At 42.4% G+C, this 17,047-nt stretch overlaps 1 protein-coding gene across 2 annotated transcripts in view; it reads left to right on the forward strand.

The window, feature by feature from the left end:
• Positions 1-17,047, forward strand: part of KIAA1210 (KIAA1210 ortholog) — a 59,645-nt gene that overhangs the window by 11,086 nt on the left and 31,512 nt on the right. The window contains exon 1 of one of the 2 annotated variants that reach the window (XM_075054120.1): positions 3,842-4,033. The exons of the other annotated variant lie outside the window; for it this stretch is intronic. Within the exon in view, the coding sequence (XP_074910221.1) occupies positions 3,972-4,033 (62 nt within the window). The 5' untranslated portion in view covers positions 3,842-3,971. Of the gene's footprint in view, positions 1-3,841; positions 4,034-17,047 lie in introns of those variants that run through there. 2 annotated transcript variants of the gene reach the window in all.

The following is a 17,047-nucleotide window of genomic DNA, read 5'->3' on the forward strand; positions in this document are numbered from 1 at the left end:
CAGAGACACCAAAAATACACAGGAAATCTGAAATGCTACTGTCTATTAGTTTGCTGTAGGATTTCTACTCCTGCCCCTACATTTGTTTGGTGAAAAATTCACATGAAACTTTTGTCCCCTTCTGAAAATAAAATAAATTAAAAAAAGATAATAATCAAACATCCACATTTAAACACAGTTTGTGAATCATGGGATTTCCTAACTGTGTGACATCTGGTCCATTCCTGCTGCTTTGCACTGTGTATGTGTCCTGATTGCATGCAAACCAGCTTTGAATGGACATTTTGTGAAGTGTGAAGTGTTCACTATCTGAGAGCCGGGGAGGCAAGGACATGGTTAGCCCTTAGAGATCTAGTTGCAAGAGGCTGCAAGAAAAGCAGTAGATCTGTCCGACACGAAACATATTTTGAATTGCTGGTTGTGTGTGTAGCTCCTGACACCTCTGCTGTCAGGCTGCTGGTGTGTACCCGTGTGTATGTGTAGGAAGTGACTGTGGAAACATGCCAGTGTTTTTTAGCTCTCTTTGAGTTTCCCCCATTGGATTACTAGTTGCTGTTGGTTACTTACGTTGAAGAGGCCTTTTTTGCAATGACACAGGTGAAAGTGCCTGTGAAACAAGTAACTCGCTGATTTTAGGAGCTGTATTTTGGTGCAAGCATTTCTCAATGATTGGGTTGCTGGGCCTTGCTCAGACTTGCCTCCCTGGTTCCCTTTGGAGAAAATAAGAAACTTATTGGGAAGTTTACTAGGCACTGGGAGCTCTGGTGCTACCTCTTCATCGCTGCTGGTACCACTGCGGGAGGGCAGCTTGCCACCTGGACTGCTTGTTCTGCCTGCAGACTCAGAAGATGAAGCAAGGCGGATTTGGATGTGCAGTGATCACAGGGGGGTGGTGCAATGTTGGGCTGTTGAGGGAAAGCAGTGACAGTGATTTTGAAGAAGTCAATGGGAAAGGCCATAATTTTCAAATGAAAGTGAGCCTAGACTGGGCTATTTCAATCAAGCCAAGCCACGAACTTTAGAGGAAATCCAGATCTGATTCAACTTCCAGGTGTTTAAACTTGCTGTCTTCCCTATTTTTAAAGAACCATCTTTACTCTGCCAAAGTCTATATTCTGTGGTTATTTTGTGTTCATCTACTTTCCAAGCTGAAAACAGCTTTAATTAATTGACTGGCAGTAGAGCAGCCCATTCGCTTTAGCACTTGACAGGTGAAGAGCTGATGTCAGCTCAGCAACTGTTTGGCTGTCAGACCTGGGGTACAGTACATAACTGCTTACTTACACTGATTTACCTGTGGATGTAGAGCCATGATGTTTATCAACATCTAAGATTTCAGATCTCTAAGCAAAAAGCTCAATGTGTGGCCATTTGGAACTGTGCTAGTGATAAAGAGGCAAAGCAGTGAATAATAAATGCTACCATGAAGTGGCTTCGAGACTGATATGAAGATAGAGAATCAAAAAGTATTAAATCCTGAGGTGGGGTAATTATTTTTAATGACTGTTTACTAGTCTGTGCTTCTTGGAAAGTAAGGGAGTTTCTAGATGGTGCAATGTGTGTTGCTAAACTGCTAGTTGCTGGGAACAGGACTATGTTTGACCTAAATGGAACCCAAGAGATGAAGATTTGCATGTTCAAGTAAGTAACTTCAAGACAAAAATACATGAAAGAAAAAAAAATAATGAAAGGAAACCTATTCTGAAGGCAAACCATCTGAGGAGGTTGGGAGACAGGAAATCTGCTTCATGTTAGCAAAAAATCTGATCTTTTGAAGCTTGTGGGCCATATTCTACACCAGTTAGTGATGAAATTCTTCCAAAACCATCAGGATTACACCCTTCCACTGGCTTTAGGGATTGGGCTTTCCCACTGGAAGGCCATTTGAGCTTTCTTGCTTTTAAATACAAATGCGAATTTCTCATGAGGTCTCCTTCGTTTCTTACTATAAATGTTTCTGTTGGCAGCATTTTCTGAACTAAATGCCGGGCAGATTTCAGATGCAATCCTACGTCCAAGGTTTTGTACGTTAAGCCAGTCAGAAGGTTTCTCCAGTAATCTCCAGGAATTCCTTCTTAGTGGTTGTTACCCAATAACTAGAGCCTTGATTTTGACTTTTTTTTTTTTCTGTGGGCTTTCTCTGGTCGGTGGAGACTAATGCTCTCTAACTAGCCTTTTTCTGTTAGGATTAGGAGTTCAGCATGAAGTCATTGTGACAAGTGCAGTAATTCAGGACAACAGTGAAACTCATTTGGGTAAAACTTCAACTAGTGTTACTGTATTTTTGCTTCTTTCTCTTTTCCCAGGGGACAGAAAGTGTATCTGCTTGAGGTCAGGTTTGATTTGCAGTTTTTCTGTGGATGGCATTGAAGTTGACTGCTTGTGGAGGCTTTTTCTTTGCTGCTAAGTGGAAAACTAGACTAGAATATGATTTGGTTCCTGTTTGTGATGGCCCTTGCACTTGCTGTCATTTATTATTTGTGTCATGGCTTTCCTTTGTTAGGGGGCTTTATAGAAATAGAGAAATGGATTTGTCTGTTCATAGATTTCAAAGTTCTGCACTGTAATGAAACTGCCGTAGCTGAGTCAGTTATGGGACTCCTCACCAGAGGTGCATTTCTCAAACTTCATGTCTCTCTTACGGGAAAGGTGTTAAAGTAGTATTCCAGAATACTAGTATTCCAGAAGAACCGCTCCACCTTAAATCTGGTCTTGCTACTGAACGCCTTTAAGAGGAACTCATATAGAAATACTCATACAATACTCCCTCTTACTGGCCTGCCAGAACCAAGTATTCAAATATTATGTACAGCTGAGATATACAAATAAATGTAGTTTTCTTCTGATCTTTTAGGGATGAGTGTAAATCTTTCCTTTGCAATTATGAGAGTTATGAACTTACTACGTTTAATATGCATGCATTTTTTTTAATCAACAGCTGAGATTCTTACCAAGACATGCGACTGCAGGAACAGGCTAACACTTTGTTACTGGCTGCTGATACTACCTAGTTTTGTGCAGGCAGCACAAGCAATGTCTTGCCTCACGTCTCTGATTTTACCTCAAGAGAGGTCATTGACAGCCATGATGCAGATTCATTTCCATATGAATTTAATGCAATGTAATGTCAGAAATGTGTGCAGTTATGTTGTCCCCAGGGCCTGGGTCACCCCTGTGAATGAAGCTGCTTGAGGTTTATGTTCCCCAGCATTAAACCATAGACATTTTCCTCCTTCCACACCCAGTGAGGGCCTCCTTAGTTGTGCTAGTGAGTAACAACTGTTAGTGTATTGTCAGAGGGCACCACCAGGCAGTATTTTTCTTATATGGGTGTGCTGGCTACTTTAAACTCCAGAGCTTTTTGCATGACCTTGCAATATTGCATGGATGGTTTTGTTTGTTTTGTTTTGTTTTGTTTGTTTTTTTAATTTTTCTGTTAATGTGCAGAATAGCTTGTTAGAATAGATTGTGATTTACAGTGAGATGGGATAATATCTGTTCTGGAAGGTCCCGTGCACCCCTTATGTGCTGGAGAATGACTGCAGTTTTTAGTGGTTATTTCAAAGATGTTGCAAGTATTTTCCTTAGCCTTTCTCTGTCTAAAAAATAACAATAACAATTAATCTCCTCAGGGCTTCTTCACATCCTAATTACAACCAAGCTTCTCATTAGTCCCACAGGGAGACAGAATCAAATGCCATATGGTATTTTACACTTAGGATGCTGTGCTTACCAAGTGCTGGAAGGAGACAGGAAAAGGGGGAGTTAACAATTCATAACCATTTATGGAACAGGCACAGCCCTCCTTGGACCCAGTTCAGCAGAGTCGGAGGGCCTCAGATCAGGAACTTTATCTGGCTAGTAATTGCATCGGCATGCTGGCTTTCTTGTGTGCGTGTGTGGGCATTTGGTGAGCAGGATACGAAGCTGCAGAATCTTTGTGCTGGCATCCACACACAAGGATGAATTAAATGCACACACGCCTCCCGGGAAGGACCATGGCTGGATTCTACGGTTGCCTGAAAAGTAAAAAGTAAGTGCCATGCTGAGCCCTTCCCTCCACCTATCCAAAGTGAGCTGAGTCTAGTGGGTACTTTGAAATTCTGTCTTTGTTGTGTTTCAGCAGCAGCACTGAACAAAATGCTTATGCCTTGAGACTGAAGTACCATTCTGAGTACGCAAGTGCAAAAAATCAATCCTGGCTGAAATACCAAATCAGTGAAAATTGGTCATTTTTTTTTCCTTCAGAGGTATAAACATGAAATATTGAAAAAGGAATTAAGAACCTTCTCCTGCCTAATTATAGTAAAAGGAAAAATGTCCTCTTCCTTATTGATTAGTTATATTGTTTATATATTAACACATAAAAACGAGCAATAAAGAAGTGCACATTGGCTTTTAAAAAACGTTCAGCTAGAAATCTGGCAGTAAATGCTCTTTGAGAACTTGATGTGCTCAGTTTTTGGATAAGCAACCTGAGGTTTGTTTCTGTAATTGCTCCCTGTTGAGAGTTTTGGTTGTATTTTAAAATAAATATTTTTTATTGCTTCACTGACGTATTCTGTTGGAGCAGACTATAAAGGGAGAGTAGAATGGGACAATGCATGTTAGTATTTGTGCTTTAAACCACCATGAAGATACATTCTGTTTTTCCTTTGACATTCTCCCTGCTAAGGAATGGAACAAAATTTTCTGCTGCAAAAACTGAGCAGTTTTTGATAATGTTTTGCATCAGCAGACTGTAGAGGGCTCTATTCTTGCATACAGTATGGGATTACAGAAAGTGAAAATGCACAGTGAAAGGCAAGCAAAGTTGTACCTTGAGGCTTAAGATGTGAATGCTGATAGTTAAATGTATGGGTAAATCCTGGTTAGCAGAGGGGAAAAAAAATAGTTCAAAAGTGAAGCTGACAATTCACTCTTTCTCCTTTTTTCCTCTCCTAAAGATTGTACCTTTCATACCAGCGGTTTGTCTCACATTAGTCTGGTGGAAATGTGCATTTTCAAAGGCACACAATTCCTGCTAGATTTCCATTAGCATTTCCATCCCTATTGACTCTTTCCCTCCTTTGAAATTTGTAACAATGTCCACGAGAGGGAATTAATATTTGGAAAGTAACTCTGCCTTAGATAAAGGGGGAGGACGCAATCAGAACTAGCAAAAGGGCTAAGAGTGAGTCCTGATGAAGGTGGGAGGATTGGCACTTGAATTGACAAAAAAAATCAGTTTACATTGTTTGATTTATGCTAAGTTGTTTTTCCCCCAAATCCTTCAGCATCTAGTGCAGTTAAAACAAACTTGGAAGTCTGAGAGGCTATAAAGGCTGGGCAGATGAAGCTTCTTCCATGTGGCGTACGATCTCTTCTTTCCTGGTGTATATCCACCTGATTTATGAGGAACAGGGGTTTTTTTCTTCAACAAAATCTTCTTTCTTGTTACTCTTCAGTTAGGTTTCTACACTTGATATATATATACAGATTATATTCCTCAACCTGTTATTTCAGCCCTGTGATGTGTTCCCAAGCGGATTAGTGCAACTATTAATACTTTGCAGTCTTTACAAATTTTATATGCTGCTTTGGCTGTGATTATTGGCAATTAAAATGAGTCTAAGACACCAATTGCAGTAACAATGATGTTTTTTAGCCTGAGATTGGTTTTGGATGAAATTTGTTTGGAGTTTGACATGCAGTGTTTATCTTTCTGGACAAATGGGTCATTGGAACGGCCTCCCTGAATCCTCATATGGTCATTCGACTTGTAGCAGTTAGTTTGCTTTCTGAATGAAAGCTATTCTGGAATGAAATGAGTTTTATGTTTTAAACAATTGGCTTGGGTACCAGTAAGGATTTGGCCAAAGCATTAATAGAGCTCAGTGCAGGCCATAAAACCTGTCACTGACACTGGGAAAGCGGTCCATCCAGGGCTTTGAGCTGCTGGGTCCAGCTAAAGCACCTGGCCTGTTTTAAAAACTGCTTTGTGTAGTGGTCTCCTGTGCTGCTGCCACATTTACCTTCACTTCCCCACATTTTGCAAGGGGAAGCAAACACTCTGCCTTGGTACGCTGCAATAATGTATGGCTGAATCTGATCTTTGTGCAGGGAGTCCTGTCCCTGTGCTTTGTTAATGTTCTTTTATGAAATATCACTTAAAAAAAAAAGCCCAAAGCCTAATCCAGGTAATTCTTCATCACAGCCCCAATCTTGGCTGCTATTCCACAGTTGGAGATTGCTTTCATATTTCTCTTTAACCAGCATCTGCAACCTGAATAATTTTAAATTGTTCTTCTGGTAAGTTTATACCTCTTCATCCTTGGTGCAAAGTTTTGTTGTGCTTGGTCCTAGCATGGTGTCAGAAAAAAATATTAGACCTGGACGGATAAGATGAAGTTTTCTAAAGCCTGTAGAGGAATCTTTTCATACATCTCTCAGTTTTTGGTACTAGCCAAATACATAGTTATGAGCTGAAAATGTGGTTGCTTGAATAGTAAGGTTCACTGATGGTCAATGCAAACTGCCAATTTCCAAAGACAAATATAGTGTGTTAGAAGCTATATAAAATATTTGGCTGAAGGCTTTGCATGCCAGCTCAGAACTGGTTTCTGTAACAGACTATAAGGAAATGTATTTAACTGGTCTGTACTTAATGTGGTCACTCAGGATTTCATGGTGCCTTTCACAAGCAATTCCAGAATTATGGACATATTTCAGTTTGAATGCCTTCTGCTATGCCAAGCTCCGCACTTCCAGTGGGATATTGTGTTCTTTTCTTGTAGTCCGAAGTTGTCCAAAAATGCTGATGTGCACTCTTATTCTGCAAAGAAGTTCAGCATTTGGGTAAAGCAAGTTAATCAAGGGATGTATGAGTATAATTTTCAATATATTTTTAGATTGTTTGAGATGAAAGTCATTGCAGATGTAAAATGATGTTGTAACCATGAAATTGAGTAAAACGTGTTTTCTGGATTGGGTGCTGTTGCTCTGTTGCTGTAGCTTGCATTGTTGCCTGCTCAGATGAATGTCAGGAAGAGATTTTGGTGTTTACTGGGATTATTGTAAAGATGGTATAGTGCTGTCCACCTGATGGATAACCAACTAAGATGAGATGTCTGTTCACTGCCTACCACACCTTCGCCGCAAGCCCTCTTGTTGGAGAGGCTCATAGGGGATAGTGGAAGGAGTGCCAGAAGTCCTTTTGTCCTTGGTGCATACTACACTTTTTACAGCTTTTATACGTGTGTGAGGTCCTTAGAGCCTTTGGTTCCCCATCCACAGCAAGCAGCTGCTGTTTTAGCTTGGACACTAGCAAGTGAATTGGAAGTGGTTTAAAGCTCCACCAACAGCTACTGAAGTAGCAATTTGGCACTGTGGGGAATGGGGCAGTATAAAACTGTTGGCTCTTCTCTGTCATCAGCTCATTAGCCTCCTGTGGCCTCTCTCACTTTTTGGAGGCATATAATCGCCATGGGATTTAAGTAGCTGTGTTTACTGACTGTCCACAGTACATGACGCTTTGCTCTTTGGTGCAATTTTAGACATGGAGCATCTCTCCAGGACTCACAGGCTGTTTAAAGTGAGACACTGAGTTCCCTGGCTATCCATGCCTGCGGCATCCCCCAGCATACCTGGACTCGGCTCGGCTCAGCCGCGGTCCGTAGGCTCAGTGGGGCTGGGAGCTGTCAGGAGGCTGTGCGGCTTTGGAGTCAGTGCGTGCTGCGTGGGAGCTGTGGCAGAGCTAGTGCCGTGGTCCCGTGGTGATCTGGGGGGTCTGTCCGTGTGGCTGATGAATCCTGTTGAGGTGAAATGCTTCCCGTGAACACTTTGGTATCCTGAAATATGTTTGTTTACCTGTCTTTATTGTACACCACTTTCACACAATATTCCCCAACAAGGGCAAGAATCACTGATTAACAGTTTTTCAGTGGGTTTTTTGAGATGAAAACAGCTGAGGGTGAAAGGTGGTTCCTGACCAGTGAAGCAAGTTCACCAGCGCAGAGACAATCCCTGGATCAACACAGGGGTGACAATACCAGGTTTCAAGAAACAGCTTACGGAGGGTGCAAGAGGCAAAGCATTGAACAGGAGAAGGGATGTGCTTTTGTGGAAAGTGGAGAGCTCTCCCAGCTGGGGCCAAGTCAGAGAGGGTGAACTGAGGTGAAAGGACTCCCCAGGCGTCGTGAGTCTCTCAGGGGAATCTTTCAATAAAAAACCTATGAGCATGTTCCTGTACGTGGCAATTATACAGAGTATTTGGACATTTGTGAGCATTTTGTCTTCAGCCCACAGGAATTATTCAGTGCTATGCCTGGTATTAAATGAGTGGAGGCTTAAGTCCTGTTTTCTTGCTCAAGAATAGTAGAGAGGGTGAACAAAAGCAGTCAGGAGGTGGCAGAACCATGGTACTGCAGGCAGTTGAATGCCGCTAGTACAATGGTGCTGTATTATTAACAAAAAGATCAACTATTTCTCTTTGTTGATTCATTCCATTTGACTCATCTCTGTGCAATAAGTTCAGTTCTGGCTTAATATACCAGTGAGTCACTCCACATCTCCCAGTCCTCCTCGTTCTGTTCGTGCTTCTCTCTGGATGGTGTTTGTTTTAGCAGCCACAGTGATGTGGTGTGTTTGCTGGCTGTAGGCAGAGGAATTCCAAGCAGGCATGCCCGTTTGCTTGGTTTCAGTATAACAACCCTTTCCCTATCACCAAGGTGCTGAGTGTTTGACAGATGTGCACCTCTAATGCTGCCCGTCCTAATTCTCTCGCACTGGAGCAGAAGCTTCTTGGTTTGGGACAATCTGCTGAATATGATTCTCACTCTTCTGCACCATTTGGCTGTCAGGTTTTTTGTCTATGTTATTTTGCCAGACTGAGCCATGAAAACATCTTGTCATAATTTTGCCTTGTGTTCTCTTCTTATGCAGAAACTTCTGCTGCTCAAAGTGTCTAGCTTTGTACCCTTACAGACAACTGGAGAGATTAATTTGTCATTTCCTCCTTGTACAGAGGTCTGGAAAGTTTAATAGCTGTGATGTGAAGGCATAGAATTTGCTTTAGAAGCTGAAATCTGGCTATAGATATGTGGGACAGAAATGTAGTAGGTCCAAACTGTACTTCCAGTAGGTAACCTACCTGAGCTGCTGTAGGGCAGCTAGAGCTGGTTACCAGCCAAACATGGGAAAATCTGAGATAAGTCTGTCTGTGAGGAAACAGGAAAAAACCCCCAAGGTAATTCCAAGGTTGGAATTTTTTTTTCCTCCCCAAATATCTCCTAAGGGTTGCTGCTGTAAGAAAGCAGTTGAGCACAAGGTGCTCTACTCTAATGTGATCCAAGCTTGTAGTTCTGCAGGTGCCAAGGTATTTTGTGGTCTATCATATCCTGTCACCATGCTGCAGCACATTGGTATCTTTGTGACTGTTAGAGGGGATTGTAGCACTCTCAATCCCAGCAGGGTAACTTGGCTGTGCAGGCAAAGCCGCCTGATTTTGCTTTTTAACCATCTAGCCAGAGCTAAGGCGGCATTCCAGCTTCGAATTTTTGTGGTGGTTATTTCTTTTAGCTGCTGAGTTTCAAGGATCTGGTGCTAATTAGTGAACTAAATGTTTGACTTTTATTCATGATGAATTCATTTATGCTTATTCATTCTCAGAAATATGTAACTCTGCACTTTGCCAGGGCTTGTAAGTATCACTCATCTACCAACACAGTTCTGATCCACACAGTAGTTTGGATGCAAATGGGATGTATTTGAATGCTCTAGCTCAGAATTATGTTGCAGACATTGTGTTAATCATCAGGCTATCTGTGTACGTTGGAAAATACATATCTGACAGGTGAAAAGGAATTGTTTGCTGGTTCACTCTAGCAATCAAACTGCTTTTCATTGTCTTAGTTTAGTGAAAAGAATGTTTCAGAAGTTGAAATTTCATTGCTTTCTTTCAAAAAATACAAATTGTCTTACTGCTTCCTTTCTCACCACCTTGGCCTGTGAAGACCTTCCAGAATGTCTGTCCCCATCTGATTCCCTTCCACCCCCACCATTGCCTACTTGTCAGTGCTCCATCTTACAAGTCCTTGTTGTCTTTGTCTTTGGTGTCACCCTCCTGGGTTTTTCTACTGTCATGTTCCCTCTCTGCTTCCTGATGCTACTGTACCGCCTTCTTCAAAACATAGTTGAATACAGGTTGATACTCCATTGGTGCAAAACAACATTAGCTCAGATAATCTTATTTTAGATGATCCAGTTTTAGAGAGGTATTTGTGTCTGGAATCCCAGAGAAGTAGGATCCCTTTTTAGTGGTTGCTCATACTAAAGAGAAAAGTCAGTAGATGCCCTTGGGACAGAAATGGCTCAGGGACTGCTTTAAGCACATGCATTGATCTCCCTTGGCTCTAACAGTTCTCCATGTGTTTCAAGACCAAGTACACTTCAGAAGCTGCCTAACTTGAGGCTCCAGAGAGAGCAGCCAGGAGAGAAGAGCAGGGACAGCAGGAGGTTTCCTTTAGAGCAAAAGAAGGGAGACCCTCAAGCTTCATACACAGCTCCAGAAGAGCTCCTTCTGCAAGTGTGGAAGCCGCCCCAGGCCTTCCTTGATTAGGAGCTAAAATGGGGTCTGAATTCCAGAAATACCCACAGGCAGTGCACACTCAGGGGGTTTAGCCAGCCAGCCACAGTATGTTTCAACATAGGAAGGAGCTGGCCATGTTTTTATTTTTGTGTATGTACAGGCAGTACATGTTGCCCCAACTAGGTTTTGGGACTTCACATGAAGAGAGGTTTCCTGAGCTTCCTGCCAAAGGCAGCCTCCAAGACCACAAAGCCTGCATTTTATTTGCTCTCTTGTAGCCAAAAGATGGCTGACTTTTTTATGACAGTTTGATCTTCAGAGTGAAAATTTGTAACACAGTTCACCCTGGAAATTTCTGTTAGCCTCCCCTTTTTTCAGTGCACTTTGAATTCTTGGGCATTAAATATCTATATTATCTCCTCTTGGAAGAAATGTGTCCTGGGAAGTTTGATCTATCTGAAGATTTTTTATTTTTATTTTTTTCTCATCCTTAAGCTGCTCTTTAACCAGCAAGTTTGAGGGATAAGTGACTGTTTTGGAAAAACCTTAAAAAACCAGAAAGCTTTAGACATAGCCTAAAGTCCCATGTTTCAGTTCTGGCATTCAGTTCACTATTGTTTCAGCCTCATTTCCCCTGCAAAATTCAGACAGCTTAATTTGGTAAAAATGTCTCCAGACTCTTTCTTTCAGGCCCAGGATGTAATGATTCTTCATGTTTTGTGAGAATAAGATCTTGGAAATCAGTGTGAGACTCAGATACAGGGGCATGGCAGATATGCAGGCTCCTCTTGCAAATTTTTATGGTTTTTGTTATCTATCTTTTGTGTAGTGGTAGCACATGATAGCAGTGTCAATTGGTATGATTCCAGCATGCTGGTCTCCCATAGCAGAGGTAGTGCTTAGCTCCTCCATGTGGCTCATTAAGCTTTCCAGGTATTCAGTGTGACCATCTTGATTCCACAGGTAAAGAAACTCAAGGCTGAGCAATAACTAACTCGGCTACTGTCAGCAATCCAGTAATTTGCCCTGTTATCCAGTGATAGAGCCAGGAAAATCAGCCAATTCTCCCAACTCCCAGCCCAGTAGTCTCTGTCTGCTAGGATATGTTTAAAAGATGAGCTCTGTCTCAAAGATTTTACTGTCTAAACTAATAATTGTCACCTTCACAGTTTGCAGATATTGGCAATTTCCATGGAGTTTTCTGAGACACGCTGTTTTTCAAGTCCCTGTAGAGCATGTTGAAGCCAGCTGACAGTAAACTCCTTTCCTTAGCTACCTTTTTTATCCTTTGCTGATCCCTGTGAAGAAGCCTGTGGACTCCCAGGGCTCTGCACACCACAGGTCAGGTATCAGTCATCTCACTTTATGCTGGGAGGCCACAGGTGGAAGAAAATTAATTAGGACTTTGGAGAGGTGGTAAAAAGCACACACACAAGCTAGAAAACAGTGGCCAAATATTCCCGCCACCCAGGTCTGCGATGGAAGATTACGCGTATTTGTTGAATTTGCCACATGGAGAGGCAGAGACAGTAAGCTTTACTTTTATTCCCATACTTGACTCTCTGACATCTTGACTCTGCTAGCATGAGGCATGTCTGCTGTTTAGTGATAGTGGCTTGACATTTCCTGTTGCTTTGCTCTTGAAACTGTTTCCAAAGGCAGTAATGCTTACTGGGTGTAGCTCCCTAACTGGCAAAGGCAGACTTTGGTTACATCCTTGTTGATGTTTAAAGGCATGTTCCCCCTCCTTCCCAACTACTCCAAATGTATCCACATCAAGTAGATCTGAAAGTGTCTTCTACTGCTGCCAATGTACTAGCTCCTTAGTATGGTTGCTGGATGACTCTGCTGCTTCTTTTACTTCTTTTTAGAAAGAGTGGAAGAAGATCCTCATTCCAGCTGTTTCCTGAAATTTCCCCAGTGTGGTAGTGTGAAGAAAAAGAATTACCACATGGGAAATGCACTGACTTATTCCTATGCTAATGCCAAATGGTGCAATTCAACTGGGTCATTTAATGTACATTCCTTTAAACTGGAGGCAGTCTGGGCCCAAAATATTGGCTGAGCTCTTGCGTGTGCTTAGATCATGACTATATTAGTGCCAGTCTTGATTTGAGCAATGTTCTGTCACATTTCCCCTGATTGGTACAGACCAGAAAATGCACTGGAAAAACTGTGTGACAAATTATTATCAGGGAGAGGCTATTCAGAAACGTTTTACTTATCTACCTGTTTGCCAAAAGCTATTTGCTCTATTGTCTGAGCAGTGGAGATCCTCACACTGACAGCAACTACACAAGGTCATGCTAAAAAGCACTGCAGAGTAATTAGGTGTATGAGGGCAGCTTGAAGCAGCATGTCCAAAACAGGTTAATCTGTCTGGCATTGGTGCCAAGTGTTGCAAAGCTATGGTAGCTTGGACTTCAGTTTGGCCTCTCAAGCTGAGTATAAACTAATAGCTGGTCTGCTACTGGTACCTGCCTCAGGTTTAAGGTAACACAGGCCTGTGTATGTATGCTGCAGTCCTGTCCCCCCATGCAGGGAGACCATTCTGCAGTGATTTAGCAAATGGCATGACTGCTGAGAGGGAGTGGGTCTGTGGAGACAGGGCAGCATGCAGGGGACAGAGGCATTTACTCTCAGTTCCTGGACTGGTAACAGAGTGCATTTCCACTGTTTTCTGTAGTAGCTTATGAATGTTTTTGTCTCATTTTGCCCTCCCCCCTTCTTATCCTTTTGGCTTCTCACACAATTACAGACTGAGCCTGTGTGACTGTATGAAAGGCATTTCCTCCTGTTACTTTTTTTTTTTCAAGTCGGCTTCAGCCCACCAGCTGCTTTCCATTAGTGTTACACACACACTCACTAGGAGGGCAGCACATAATGCTTCAGGCACTGCTGAATAGCAGAAATCCTTCAGAAACGCTGTCAGACAGAGGCTTCTCAAAGCAGATTGTAGGTAAAAAGAGTTCAGCACATTGGGACCTGTCTTCTGGCAAGCCTTCTCGGAGAAGCCAAGGTGTGGGGACAGAGGGCGGTGAAGGGGGTGTTGTCTGAATGCGAAGTGTGAAAGCTGTGAATAGATCTCTTTATGTGAACAGTTGTTTGCTCTGGATATCTCGTCAAGGGTAGGAGCTGAATGATGTCTATTGCTATGGGGAACTATGACCCCCTACTTGATCCTGGGAGAGTATTTTATTGATATTAAATATTATCTACTTGCTTATCCAGCATTCTTGATGGCTACTATTGCTGTATTATTTGTGATCCTTGGAAAAGCACCTTAAACTTTCTTAAACTCTCCTTCCTTCCATGAAAATTACAAGAGCAATATTCATTAACTTGTTAAACTCCCCTCACTGTTATCAGTAGAGGCAGTAGCAAGAGTCCTAATGTAAACTGCTGTTTGTGCTATTCTCTTATGCCTGCCTAGAACAGTCACAGTCTGGCTAGGGACATACTAGCTATGGGCTGGCAAAAAAACCCTGGGAATTTCATCCTAGAAATACTGTGCCCTAGAAGAGTACAATGGGATCAGCTGTGCAAGGTCAGATCTCAATTCCTGCTGTCATGTTGGGTCGTACCCTGTTTCAGCAAAGTTGTTTGTGGGATCCCACACTTTTCGGCATGTTCCCTGAGTGTGGACCTTGAAGTGCAGTTCGCTTGGCTTGTTACGTGGAGAGCAATGGGAGCTTTGTTTGTTGAGTTTCTGATATGCTCAAGGGATATGAAAATTGAATAAAAATCTTGCTGGCTCTGCTATTGCATTATGATTGACTCTGAAATCCTGTTCCGTGGAGTTGCAGAGGGTAAACTTTACTTCACTTAACTGTCGTTGGACTAACGAGTTCATTGATGGTTAGCTTGTAGGGTTCCCAGAGAGGAAAGCAATCAACCACATTCCATCTGAACAAAGTCCTCTAATGTGCTTTAATAAGACAGAGTAAAAATTTAACCTGTTGGTTTCCTTTTGCTGCAGAACGTAATCTGAATACTAAACCGTCTTGCATTCTGTAGTTTTGTTTGAAACTTGGTGCTCAAGAGAAATAGAGGGGCTTTCTCTGAGGTCCTGCAGTAGCTTGAAGTGTGTTCTGGGGGGAGGCTGGCTGCAGAGTGGTGGCATAGAGGACCAGATGAGGGGCATGCATTTCCCTATACTAATCCGTCTTTCTGTGCAAAGTGTGTGTCCTGAAATCTGGAGCATAAGCTTGATTTCAAATAATTTTTGTAGCATGAAGGAAATTGGTCTTTAAAAGCTCCAGGCAAAAATTTCACCTCGTTCTCTTGGCTGCTTGCCATTGTCTGTCTTCTGTAGGCTATGAAGATGCTAACTGAATGCAGTGCCTCATATTCTTGAGTCTTTATTTCCTCAAGCATTTATTTGGTAGGAAAGAGGCTGTTCAGGGTTCAGCATCTCCTTTGATCTCTCTGTCATAAGGCCTTCCAGAATGCTTATACAGAAGCATGGGAGTGAAGCTGAAGAGACACTGAAGATGGGGTAGGAGCTTGCTTGCTTGCTTGCAGTCTCCAAGTCTTCTGCTCCATTGGAGAGACAGCAAGGAGGCTGTGTCCCTTTCCTAAGGCTGAGCAGAAAGCGTTTCTGTTTGTCTTGGGCCTTTGTTAAATGCAGGAAACTTGAGTCCTGTATGATGTTAACTTCCCAGGAGTCCTTAAATACACAAACCAAGCAGTGAAAGGGCATTGTCTTTTCTTCTTTTAGCATTCCGCCCCCCACCCCATGATACACATATTCAGTAATGTCCTTAGCTGAGAAAAGGGAATGGACCCTGGGACTTTATTTCTTTTGCCCTCTCACTGCCCTCCCATAGAGCACTCCAAATATCTGTCCAGTTGCCCCAGCCTGTAAAAGGGAGACAAGGATATTTCTCCTGTTCCTGGAGATTTCTTTTTTGTCTTAAGACTCATTAGTTCCTTTAATGAGTTGAAGAGCTCCAAGTGAATGCAACACAGTAGGGTTATTAGTGGAAGTTTTTTATGGGATAGCAGGGAGCCTAGATCTAAACCATCAAACCAGGAGAGGGTAGTGATGATTTCTAACTAGGTCCCGTTGCCTGCTTTGAAAGTAAGGTAAGCCCTGCAACATTGTAGGAGTTTCATTGCTTTAAAATACACCCTGGCAATGCAAATAGGGTCTAGTAATGTCAGGTTAATTGTTGTGATTGCATCTGTATAGGAAGCTACTTCACAGTTTGCAAGTAATTCATTAATTCATAGGTGTAATAATTCAGCCTATCACTCTGTGTGAGGAGACGTGAACACTGTGTAGTCAATTTTTGTTGCTTTCAGTAAGCTTTCAGTCTTTTCCATGGCCTTACACAGGAATTGCTGCAGTGGAGTTACTGGGCAGGGCCAGGCCTGGCTTTTAAGGTGTCTAGCAGAGACTCAGCATCTTGTCTGTACTGTACCTCTGCAGCAAGAGGCCTGTGCATATGCAGGGATTGCAAAAGCTGTTTGAGAGAGGATTAAGAACGTGATTAGAAAGTTGTAGACTGGCGAAATGTGCCCACTGTTCCACTTCTTGTGGGAAGCAAACAGTAGCTGGGACTTGACACTCTACTACCTTGGTCAGCAGCTATCAATCTGTCACTGCTCTGCCTTGACTGCTCCCCCCTGAGGAGACAGTCTCCTTCATCCCTCTGAGAGCTCCTTCTCCCACCTGTCCTCTAGCATCTTCTAGCCTGAAGAGTATCACAAATACTGCTCTAAAAGGCCATTTATTTAACCTGATATTTTTATCACTAAAAGTCAATATGCACACAGTATTTGTTTAAAACTTTGTCTTTAATGGCGTAATGCTGTGGGAAATCTCGCAGGGTGCACATGGTTAGCACAGCTGATTGAACTGAACGTACATGGTATTGATACATCCTGACACCGTGTCTGTCAGCTGTCATTAAGGCCTGGAAGTGGTGAATGTCTGAAAGTTCGATCAGTTAATGCCTGTGCACTCGCATGTATTTGTATTGATGGGTTTTTGTCCTCTTTTTCTCTATTACATTGATCCCCAGGCTAGGGTTTGTTGCTCAGAACATTTGCTAGCTGTTGTCTGTAAAGTACAACTCACTCCCACCAGAATTTGAAGTCTAAGTGTCCTCTAATTGTGAACTTTCCTTCAGGTATGTCATCAAGCTTTTAATGATGGAACTTACACCTTGCTGTAAATTTTTTTTTCTTTTTTTAATCATTTAAATACTTGCTAACTTAAAGCTTGGAAAAATCTGTGATGGTTTCCCTTGTGTCAAGTCACTGTTCAGTTCGCTGGAAAAAGATGATGCCATGATGAGGTATACAAAGGCACCAGACCATTATGTCCTAAATGGGGCACATTTGCAAACGACCGATGCACCCTTGCAATTGACACTTGATCTCCGTATGCCCCAGAGAACTCAGCTATAAAATTGAGTTAATGCTGGAGCTGATTTGGCTGTGAAGACACTGCCTCGGAGCTGAACTGCTTTG

This window comes from Buteo buteo, chromosome 22 (genome assembly GCF_964188355.1).
Source record: "Buteo buteo chromosome 22, bButBut1.hap1.1, whole genome shotgun sequence".
In the NCBI taxonomy this organism is placed as follows: Eukaryota; Metazoa; Chordata; class Aves; order Accipitriformes; family Accipitridae; genus Buteo; species Buteo buteo.